General features: G+C 35.1%; 1 protein-coding gene across 3 annotated transcripts in view; it reads left to right on the top strand.

Annotated features, from left to right (window-relative positions):
- CPNE8 (copine 8) overlaps window positions 1-12,299 on the top strand; it is a 230,647-nt gene that overhangs the window by 49,004 nt on the left and 169,344 nt on the right. For all 3 annotated transcript variants that reach the window (XM_030322174.1, XM_030322175.1, XM_030322176.1), the window contains exon 4: window positions 6,984-7,087. In XM_030322174.1, the coding sequence (XP_030178034.1) occupies window positions 6,984-7,087 (104 nt within the window). The remainder of the gene's footprint in view (window positions 1-6,983; window positions 7,088-12,299) is intronic.

The following is a 12,299-nucleotide window of genomic DNA, read 5'->3' as shown; positions in this document are numbered from 1 at the left end:
TTAACATTTATTTATTTTTGAGACAGAGAGAGACAGAGCATGAGTGGGGGAGGGGCAGAGAGAGAGGGAGACACAGAATCGGAAGCAGGCTCCAGGCTCTGAGCCATCAGCCCAGAGCCTGACACGGGGCTTGAACTCACAGACCGGGAGATTGTGACCTGAGCCGAAGTCGGACGCTCAACCGACTGAGCCACCCAGGCGCCCCTTGAGATTTTTAAAAACTCCATTGTCTCCCCTAGTTTGATGAGATTGCTGAAATCAGTTTGGTTGGCGTCTTTTCCAAATACAGGGCCCCTCTTTTGGCATCTCTTTTCTCTGGGTTTTTGGTTCCACGTGTATAATTTTTTTATCAGCTCTCTGCTGCCTCCAAAAAGATTATTTTAATATTTTGTCTGATTTCTTTAGCTGTCCTCAGTGGAAAAGTTAGTCTTAAGCAACCTAATTTGCCATTGGCAGAAGCAAAAGTTTGTTCTGATCACTTTTGAATGAAAATAATTCCCAGACTTAGCTTTGCAGTGTTTCTGTTTTCTTGCTAAGTTCTCAAAAAAGATAAAGTGAATAAAACTCACAAAAACAAACACACTGAGAATTTAAGAATTTCAGCATTGAAACCATGCTTGAAAGTCTATCTTACACAATAGTTTTAGGAAGAAGAGAAAATTAAAACATAGGAATTATTCCTTTGGGGGATTTTTAAGATAATGATCAAAAGTTAGTTTTGAGTATATGAAATTAATAATTGTCTACTTTCTAATGAATGTGAATAAACATTTATTGTACATCTGTGTGTAGAACTGCTTTTAAATATTCAAAGACTTCAGGGTTAGTGTGAATACATTTTCAAGTTTATTTTCAATAGAATTTAGGTAATAACCTAACTCAGACAATCTAATTTAAAATAATTGGGTAGATTAAAATAATAATCTACCCAATTCATTTAAAAATATTTTGCCTCATAAATGAAAATCTAACTGATAATATGATAAAAATTAACCCATATTTCCCAATAAGGACCTCTCAGATAAATTGAGTCCATTTTTTTTCCTCTTCAGATGGTAAAACATGTCACTAATCACAGAATTAATGGCAAGCAATGACATGGTTATCAGTTTCTTGAAATACTGTTATTTTTTAGAGTATGATTTCATCTTAAAATGTTTTAACTGAGGTTTTAAAGTACTATAATTTAAAAAATTGATGGAGTTAATGTCCTTTCTATATTTTATGTGTAACCATTATAGAGAGGTAATCAGGGTGTCTTTTTTTCTTGTTGTTGGCTAATGATTTATGTTCATTCCTAAAATCAGAAGATCCTAAAAAGTGAATAAAAGCCACGTATGTGTAATATACTTTTTTAACCAAGAATATTTTCTCTGTGTGTTTATTTACTTTCTTATCTACATCTATAACTACATCTCAATGATGTATAATAATGTAACACCTAGATAAAGCCTTCAGATTTCCTACTTGTCTTTTTATACTTAAGTGACTTTCATATCTTTGATCTGTTAAAAAAGAAAAGAAAAGGAAAGAAAAGTCTTATATGATGAGATACACAAGAAGACTATATCTCTTTCCATCAGAGGAAGAGGTCCATGGATTTTCTGGTAATCCAAGTGTTTAACGTACAAGAGGAAATGGATACAAGTGGTAGTAGTGTGTGTGTGTGTGTGTGTGTGTGTGTGTGTGTGTGTTGTATACTTTATGCAGGGTGGATATGTATAGTCCTAAACTGAGCTTTTTAAATTGAATTTATCTTAATAGTCTCTTTGCAATATTCAGTTTCTCTAGTCTTCCTGTCTGCTTTCTGGAGACTATGTTCTGTGTATCACCACCACTGAGATTTAATTCTAATCTAATAACCAAATTACAGATGTGCACTAGTCCAGATGACCTTTTTCCTTCATCACCTTTTCTTTATTTGACAAATGAACATGAACTAGGTGGCTGTTTTGGACCTTCACAATATATTAAATCTTCCTGAACATTTTTCTCAAAACAAAGGTCACCTGCTTGGTGCCATAAATAGATGAATGTTCTTCTGATACTCCTCCCTTGAAGCATTTTAACAATTAGCTGATTTAGAAATCAGGAGTATTTCCAGTCTATCATTTTCTGCAGGATTTGTTCCTAAATTGGAAAAGTAGGTATTTATCTGATTAGCTCAAGCATAAAACAAAGGAAAACTTTTCAAAAACTTGTGTTTTTTTTTTTTTTTTGGTTAAAGTTTTACAAGAAACAATGTTTTATCTTCCAATAAAATTAAGTTTACCTACTTTTTTCAAATGACTGAAAACTTTCACACTTGCAGAGGAAAATAACATTTTTTCTCACATTTTCCTAATTATAAGGTGATGAAACTTAATACTGTATAATTATGTAAAAGTGCTTGACTGTCTCGTATTTGCGTATGTTCATTGTTCCAGACAGTATTGTAGTCAAGTTTGCAGGTACTTCTGGCAATCTAGGGTAGTTGATACTCAGAAAAAGACTTTTTATTCATTTATTTTTATATTAAAATATTTTTAATGTTTATTTATTTTTGAGACAGAGAGAGACAGAGCATGAGCAAGGAAGGGGCAGAGAGAGAGGGAGACGCAGAATCTGAAGCAGGCTCCAGGCTCTGAGCTGTCAGCACAGAGCCCCACGCAGGGCTCGAACTCCTGGACCGTGAGATCATGACCTGAGCGGAAGTCGGACGCTTAACTGGCTGAGCCACCCAGGCACCCCAAGAAAAAGACTTTTTAGAATATAACTTTCAATTCTTTCAAATGTAGCTATTTCCTGGGGTATACCATCAATAAATGTTATTAATAATTGTCTTTCCTCCAAGTTTTATTTTTATTATTTATTTATTTTTAAAAAATTTATATATTTATTTTGAGAGTGAGTACATGTGCAATCAGGGCAGGGACAGACAGACAGGAAGACAGAGAGACTCCCAAGCAGGCTCCATACGTCACTGGGGAGCCTGTCACAGGGCTCAGACTCAGGAACCTTGAAATAATGACCTGAGCCAAAATCGAGTCTGACGCTTAACCAACTAAGCCACCCAGGCACTCCTTTCTTCAACATTTTAATCCTTTCTGATCTGCATAGAATTATATGTGAATATACATTTTCCAAGGAATTAGAAATTTCTTATTTAGTAGTATAAGGCATTAGCTGAGACAAATTAGGTTTCGAGTCAAAAAGATTAATCACTTAGTTGATAGCTAATATATTCCAGCCTCTGGGAAAGAACTAATATATTTCCCATAAGCTAAACCAGTCATAATGTATCTGTGATTTCTTATTATTGCCAGTTTTCACTTTTCATAGTAGAATGAATTAAAAAAAAACAAGAACATTGCTTAAAAGTTTTATGCTTCTGATTTTAAAAGTAAGACATAGTCATTGCAAGAAATTAGGAAAACCCAGAAATGCATAATAAAAAAAACAATTGGATGATAATTTCTACATTCTTGTATATCTTCCTCTATTTTTATTTCTATCAACATAAACATATATTTATAAAAATTTTTTTGCTGTTTATTTTTGAGAGAGACAGAGACAGAATGCGAGTGGGTTGGGGCAGAGAGAGAGGGAGGCACAGAATCTGAAGCAGGCTGCAGGCTCCGAGCTGTCAGCACAGAGCCTGACATGGGGCTCGAACTCATGAGCTGTGAGATCATGACCTGAATGGAAGTCGGACACTCAACCGACTGAGCCACCCAGGTGCCCCAACATAAACATATATTTTAATCAAAATTGGTATTATACTGTAAGTTATCCTTGATCTTTCTTTCTTTGAATAATATATTATAAATCTCCTTTAGTTAATCATTTGTTCAATTTTGTATAGGTGTAAGTAAAACAGGTATGCATGTCTTGTGCCCTCATGAAGCATACTGTCTGGTGAGGGGACTCTAAAACAAAAGTGTAATTACAAAATACAAGTTTTATGGAAGAATAAACAGGTGCTATGAAGGAGAATAATTTTAGTGGTAAGGGACCAACATTACTGTATTTAGAGCCAGAATGCTGACATTTAAATAGAGGCTTAAGGGATGAAAAAAGTCAACCATGCAAGAGTGGGGTTAAGCGCATGCCAGGAAGAAGAAATAACAGGTGCAAAGGCTATAGGAGGGAAAGGATTTGGTGAGTAGAGGGATCTAAAAGGCCAACAGGCTTGGATAAAGAGGAAGGGGAGATACTGGCCCATGATGAAGTTCATGAGGTAGACAAGGGTCAGTCCTACAGACAGAAGAGGTTTAATTAGAAGTATTATGGGAAGCCATTAAAGACTTTTTGGGTGGTGAAATTGCATACCTGTGTTTACATGTTTTTAAAAGATTATTTTGGATGTGATATGGGGGAAGAATTGGAGGGAGAGCAAGAGTTCACAAAGATGTGAGTTAGGAGGCCCTTGAGGTGGTCCCTGAGAAAGATGAAAAGTTGTAATTAAGCTGTTGACAGGAGATATGGAGAGAGGTAGACAGCTGTGAGGTGTGTTTTGGGGTTGGAATTGACAGCTTATGAGGTGGTGATGAGTAAGAGTCAGTGGGTTAAAGACAAGGAGTTAAGAAGGATGACTCTCATTTATGGCCTGAGTAACTGAGTGGATGATGATGTCATTTATTGACAAGGGGTGGACTTGGTAAGGACCAAGATTGGGTATGGTTGTGATATAAAAAAAGTATTTAAAGTCAGGTGATAATTCTGAGGGACATGTTAGACAACCACATGTATGAGCCAAGAAGGCAGTTGTGTGCATGAGTATACTCAGAGGTGAGTCTGGGCTGATGCTTGCATTTGGAAGTTATCATCATGTAGATGGGATTTAAAACCAAAGGAGCAGATAAAATAATCTAACGGAAGAGTGAATATAGACAAATAAAGAGGCCTAGAAGTGTGCTCTGACAACTAGAGATTGCATGGCTGAGAATCTAGGAAGGGAAGAGAAATGGGAGTGTGGTGTCAAAAGCTAGAAAAGACTGCTTCAGAAAGGAAAGTGTGGACAGCAGTGTCCCCATGGTGCTAGCAATCTAGTGTGAGAAGGGTCAGAGTGACCACTAGATTTCACAGTGTGAAGGTTACTGGTGAGGTCATCAGAAGCAATTTCAGGGCTTTGTGTTGACTAGCTAAAAATTTAATGGCTACGTTATTAATCTTCACTTGAGATAGCAGAGTATATGCAGTTACCTGTAATGCTGACAAGCCAGTGGTCCCTAGGAAACAAGCTTATGGGATGGCTCAGGCCCTGGGAAATTGTTGGCTTTAACTCCGGGGGCTCGCACTTGGAAATTTCACTCTCTTTTCTTCCCTCTGAGTGTGAGTTTGGGTTAAAATCCACTAGAGGGTTTTGGGTGCTAAGGAATATGGATACTGGCTGGGTTTCTATCTGAGAGTGTTGGACGTTTGTTTGGTGCTCTCTTCTTTGGTCTGGGGAGCTTCCAGGCAACAGAAAGGCTGGGAGGGCCCAGCCTGTGTCTGCTTCAGACTTAAACTTCTTGACTTCTGTACTTCTCTTATGGGGTGCGTGGGCACTGTCAGCACATGGTTACTTGGTACATGTTCTTATTCCCACTTTTTAAAAATTAGAAAACCCTGGATAGGCCCATTGTTGGGTCTTCTCAGGGCATCACATGTTTTATTCTGAAATAGAAGAGGGTCTTAGAAAGAATGTAGATATTGTAGCCAAAGTGAATGTAGATTTTGTAGCCCAAAGTTGGGACCCTTTGCCTCAATGTTCTCATCTTTAAAATGGGCTAATAATACCTACCTTTCATGGTTAAAGTAATGTGTAAAAAGTACTTGGAACAAAGTAAATAATAAATGGTAACTGTTATTATTATTATTGTTCAAAGTAAATGTTCAATATTTTGGACATACTGAATTAGTTACTTGGGTTGTGGTTTACCTGTATGATATTGGTCCATGATTTAAAAAAATTGTCAGATACATAAAACTAGTTCTTTTTGGGGTAATTAGTTAGCAATAGCCATAGTAAATCCTTTGTCATCAATATTTTGTACCATAGTTTTATCATCAAAATTTATGTAAACATGACCTTCACTTTTTACTGGATTATCACAGTTCTCTTATTCCTATTAAAAAATTGTATTTCCATGAACTTTAATAAAAACTGGTTCTCTGATAAAATGACATGCATAATGCTGTTCACAAAGGTTTAAATTCCCTTATTAGAATTCCATGGGAGTGAGAGGGGAAGAATGCAAGCCAAATACAAAAAGATGTAAAATTTGAATATCGCTCTGTCTTTGGAAGCAGAGCCTGGTGGCCTTCCTTCACAGTTAGAGGAGGGACTAGAAAGTGTCTTTTCTTGTTTTCCACTTCCGCTAAGATGGAGAGACTTAATGTTTTTAAGCAAAAGTGCAATTCACTAGCTTAAAACATGTAAGTATCATAGGTCCTCATCTGGCTGTCTAGATGCCATAAGAATTAAAGCAAAGCCAAACAAAACTCACATGATTAAAGTGTATATTAGATTATAAGAAAGTTCTCCCCAAAACATAGCTGATGAACCCTTTTGTGTGGAGAACTTCTGGAGTATGAATACTTGGACCCCTCCAGTTGTAAAAATATATGTTGCTTGGCCTAGTTTTACACTAGGTTAGGAAAAATAATCTGTGATACATTAAAATTTAAGGGAGAAATAACTTCTTTTGACTAGAATGAGATTTGGTTTTCAAGAGGGGAGGATGAGGAGGGAAGAAGGTGTTACAGCTTGTTATATGAATTTTCAGAAGCTGCTTTTCTAATAATGTGAATGAACTCCGTGCTCATTTTTTCTGATTTCCCTGAGTGAGTCAGAGGGAATGATTTTGTCTCCAAAGACTTTTTGGTAGTACTTTATTTTATCAAGCCATTGGGATATTTTTTGCTTCTGTTTTCAAGGAACTGTATTACTACAAAGTAGTATACTGTAATAATCATGCAAGACTTGATTTTAACCTCTCTCTTTCTCTTTTTCTCTATAGTTTGGAAGGACTGAAGTAATTGATAATACTTTAAATCCTGATTTTGTAAGAAAATTTATCCTGGACTACTTTTTTGAGGAAAGGGAGAACCTTCGCTTTGACTTGTAAGTTCTGATATAACTTGCATTAAAAAAAAAAATGATTGTTAAAGGCAAGTTGTGTAACATAAGGCTGGGTCTGGTTGCACTGAATACTAGATTACACTGGCAGGAAACCAGATTAATTCTATTTAGAATGTGTCCTGAGCACTGTCTCTAGCATTGCTTTACATTTTATAGGTTTTTGGCTATATATTTATTGAAAAATTAATGAGCAATTTAACCACGTAGAAATGCTGCATGGTATATATGGACATTCTTTCAAACCATGTTAAGCCTCAGTGATTTCTTTTCAAGCTCTGCATATATTCCAAGGTGATCTCATGTACTCCCATGTCCCCCAGATCTTTGTTTCTCTCAGCCATTTCTTCGTATAGTATATGGATATCTGCCTTCCTTTTATCCCTTTGTGGCCTCATATTGCCAAGGCATAGGGTTCTAGAGCCAGACTGCTTGATATTTTTAATATTCTTGTTATTTTGACACTAAATTAAGCAGATCAAAATATTATCGTCAAATTCAACTTCTTGTCCACAGGGAATCTAGTGTCAGTTTGTAAGATGTTATTTGTTATTGAGTTTTTGTTTCACAGAGGGAAATTGTGGTGATTGTTGAAACATCTGGATATTGTTAAAAGAAAACCTATTGAGAGGGAAAAGTATAACATATGTTATAGCATGTATTTAATAAATTTAAATAATTAAAGAGAGTTTATGAGCATTGCAAGCATTTAAAAATATAAATGTCTTACTTTAAATAGCTGGAAACAATAAAATGTACCAGGCTGTCACAGTTTATAGATTTTTTTTGATGAAAGCTATCATCTCTTATTTGAAAAAGTCACCATTTGCCTCTTAATGTAGAAAGTTGTTTACTGTTAACAGTCTTTCTTGTTGTCCCCTAAAATGTGTGCAGTAAAATAACCCACCATGCTTCTGTTTAAAAAAGGAGAATTTTATGCCAGGCCCTTTCCTTCAAGAGTTATAAGAGTTTTTACTATTCATTATATTTATCAAACAAAATTTATTATGGCCTGTTTGGTTTTTATTTTATTGAAACCCCTTCTGAAATAATAAAAATGATACTTAGGAGAAAAAGTAGAATGTAATGGTTTCCTGACCATGTTTATCCTGGAGATTACTCACAGTGATATTATTTAAAAATGAGATATAAATCATGTGAATGTGGTTTCATTTTCTCATTGTTCACGGCCTTCATAGCCATTGTTTTTAAGAATTCTCTTTCATATACCAGTGTGGTACTCCCTTAATTTTTTGCCCCTGGTTTTAGACTTAACTTTATCCTAAAACCAGCCATTATTTCATGATTCTTGTTCTCTTTATTTCCCTTTCCCTCTCTCTCTTTCTTATTCATTTATATTGTTTTCTCTCATTTAAAAATAGTAAATATTGATTATAAATTTTAAATAATGTAGGCATTTAAAAGTGAAAGTTTTGGCACTTGGGTGGCTCAGTCAGTTAAGCCTCCGACTTCGGCTCAGGTCATGATCTCATGGCTCCTGAGTTCGAATGCCCTGTCGGGCTCTGTGCTGACAACTCAGAGCCTGGAGCCTGCTTCGGATTCTGTGTCTCCTTCTCTCTCTGCCCTCCCCCACTCGCACTCTGTCTCCTTCTCTCTCTCTCCCTCTCTCTCTCTCTCTCAAAAATAAACATGAAAAAATTTTTTTTAAAGTCAGAGTTTCTTGTTCTTCCAATACCAAAAAAAAAGTACCAAAAAACAAAAAATTCACAAATAACCAAAAATGTACATGACTCAATGTATATACTTGCATATGGGAATCTCAGTATTTTGAAAATCACGAATACTTTCCTATTACTTGCATTTTTCAGATACCTTTTTATGCCATTATGTGTGTGTGTGTGTGTGTGTGTGTGTATTTCATTCATTTTATTTAGCCAAACATTTACTGATGGATCCTTTGGCTGGTTCTATTTTTACTATTACATATAATCTTGCAGTGAGTATCCTATTAGGTAAATTTCTTATATATTTTTTTCATTTTCAGAATGTAAATTATTCAGAGTCAGATATTAGGATGAAAAGATGTATGTGGTTTATATACACAATGGAGTACTACATGGCAATGAGAAAGAATGAAATATGGCCCTTTGTAGCAACGTGGCTGGAACTGGAGAGTGTGATGCTAAGTGAAATAAGCCATACAGAGAAAGACAGATACCATATGTTTTCACTCTTCTGTGGATCCCGAGAAACTTAACAGAAACCCATGGGGGAGGGGAAGGAAAAAAAAAAAAGAGGTTAGAGTGGGAGAGAGCCAAAGCATAAGAGACTCTTCAAAACTGAGAACAAACTGATGGTTGATGGGGGGTGGGAGGGAGGGGGGTGGGTGATGGATATTGAGGAGGGCACCTTTTGGGATGAGCACTGGGTGTTGTATGGAAACCAATTTGACAATAAATTTCATATATTGAAAAAAAAAGATGTAGATAGGAGTACTCACTCTTCATGCTAATCTTTGAGACCAACTTAGAAATCTTTTTTATGTTAATTTTTAAAACTTTTTAAAATTTAATAAAATTTAATTTATAGTTATTTAATTTTTTATATTTTTATATGAATTTAAATTTATTTTAATTTCATTAAATTATATTTCATTTTCATATTTTTCATTAAATTAATTTCATTTTCATATTTTGTTTTAATTTAAATTCATATAAAAATAAATTTAATTTCTCTCTGTCTCATTGTTTTTCCCCTTTGTTTTATTTCTTAAAATTTACATATAAGTGAAATCACATGGTATTTGTCTTTCTCTGGTTATTTTGCTTAGCATTATACTCTCTAGCTCCATTGATGTCATTTCAAAAGGCAAGATTTCATTCTTTTTGATGGCTGAGTAATATTCCATTGCATATATACACCACATCTTCTTTAACCATTCATCAATTGATGGACACTAGGGCTCTTGTGTCCATCAATTAGCCAAATAGACATTTTGGCTATTGTAAATAATACTGCTATAAACGTAGGGGTGCATGTGTCCCTTTGAATTAGTATTCTTATATTCTTTGGGTAAATACCCAGTAGTGCAATTGCTGGATCATGAGGTAGTTCTATTTTTAACTTTTCTATACTGTTTTCCATAGTGGCTGCACCAGTTTGCATTCCCACCATCAGTGCAAGAGGGTTTCTTATTCTCCATATCCTAACCAATACCTGTTGTTTCTTGTGTTGTTGATTTTAGCCATTCTGAGAGGTGTGAGGTGATAACTCATTGTAGTTTTGATTTGCATTTCCCTGATGGTGATGATGAACATCTTTTCATGTGTCTATTGGCCATCTATATGTCATCTTTGGAGAAATAACTGTTCATGTCTTCTCCCCATTTTTCAATTGAATTATTTATTTTTTGGGTGTTGAATATGATAGGTTCTTCATAGGTTTTGAATACTATCCTTTTATCAGGTATGTCATTTGCAATATCAGGTATGTCATTTCTCTCATTCCATAGGTTGCCTTTTAGTTTTGTTGATTATTTTCTTTGCTGTGCAGAAGCTTTTTATTTTGATGTAGTTCCCATGGTTTATTTTTGCCTTTATCCTTGCCTTAGGAGACATACCTAGAAAGAAGTTGCTACAGCTGATGTCAAAGAAGTTACTGCCTGTGTTTTCTTCTAGGATTTTTATGGTTTCAGATTTCACATTTGGTCTTTCATCCATTTTGCATTTATTTTTGTGTGTGGTGTAAGAAAGTGGTCCAGTTTCATAGTTTTGCATGTTGCTGTCCAGTTTTCCCAGCACCGTTTGTTGAAGAGACTTTTTCCCGTTGCATATTCTTGCATGAATTGTTGAAGATTAATTGACCATATAATTGTGGGTTTATTTCTGGGTTTTCTATTCTATTGATCTGTGTGTCTGTTTTTGTGCCAATAATAAACTGTTTTGATTACTACTGCTTTGTAATATAACTTGAAGTCCAGAACTGTGACGTGTCCAGCTTTCCTTTTCCTTTTCAGGATTGCTTTGGCTATTCGGGGTCTTTTCTGGTTCCATACAAATTTTAGGATTCTTTGTTCTAGTTCTGTGAAAAATGCTGTTTGTATTTTGATGTGGATTGCATTAAATCTGTAGATTGCTTTGGGTAGTATGGGAATTTTAACAATATTTGTTCTTCTAATCCATGAGCATGGCATATATTTCCATTTCTTTGTTTTGTCTTCTTTCATCAGTGTTTTATAGCTTACAGAGTACAGGTCTTTCACCTGTTTTGTTAGGTTTATTCCTAGGTATCTTATTATTTTTGGTGCGATTGTAAATGGGAATATTTCCTTAATTTCTTTTTTGGCTGCCTCACTGTTGGCCTATAGAAATGCAACAGATTTCTGTACATTGATTTTGTGTCCTGCGACTTTACTGAATTCGTTTATCAGTTCTAGCAGTTTTTGGTGAAGTCTTTCAGGTTTTCTGTATATAGTATCATTACATCTGCAAATAATGAAAGTTTCACTTCTTCCTTACCAATTGGGGTGCCTTTTATTTCTTTCTGTTCTCTGTTGTTGTGGCTAGGACTTCTAGTATTATATTGAATAATAGTGGTGAGAGTGGGCATCCCTGTCTTGTTCCTGACCTTAGAGGAAAAACTGAGAGATTTTCCCCATTAAGGATGGTGTTAACTGGGTTTTTCATATATGGCCTTTATTATGTTGAGGTATGTTCCCTCTAAGCTTACTTTGTTGAGGGTTTTTTTTTTATCAATAGTTTTTTATCAATACTTTTTTTATCAATACTTTTTTATCAGTACTTTGTCAAATACTTTTTCTGCGTCTACTGAAATGATCATATGGTCTTACCCTTTCTTTTATTGATGCAATTTATCAAATTGATCAATTTATGAATATTGAGCCACCCTTGCAACCCAGGCAAAAATCCCACTTAATCACCCTTGCAACCAGGCAAAAAATCCCACTTGATTTTTTTAATGTGTGGTTGGATTCAGTTTGCTAGTATTTTGTTGAGAATTTTTGCATCTGTGTTAATCAGGGATTTTGGCCTGTAGTTCTCTTTGTTGATGGTGTGATTATCTGGTTTTGATATCAGGATAATACTTGCCTCATAGAACAACTTTGGAAGTTTACTGTTTATTGGAATAGTTTAAGAAGAGTAGGTATTAATTCTTCTTTAAAGTTTGGTGGAATTTGCCTTTGAAGCCAAGATCCTATATACTTTGTTCTCTGAGC

The sequence above is a fragment of the Lynx canadensis genome, chromosome B4 (assembly GCF_007474595.2).
Source record: "Lynx canadensis isolate LIC74 chromosome B4, mLynCan4.pri.v2, whole genome shotgun sequence".
NCBI classification, from domain to species: Eukaryota; Metazoa; Chordata; class Mammalia; order Carnivora; family Felidae; genus Lynx; species Lynx canadensis.
This window is presented reverse-complemented; position numbering and strand designations above follow the sequence as displayed.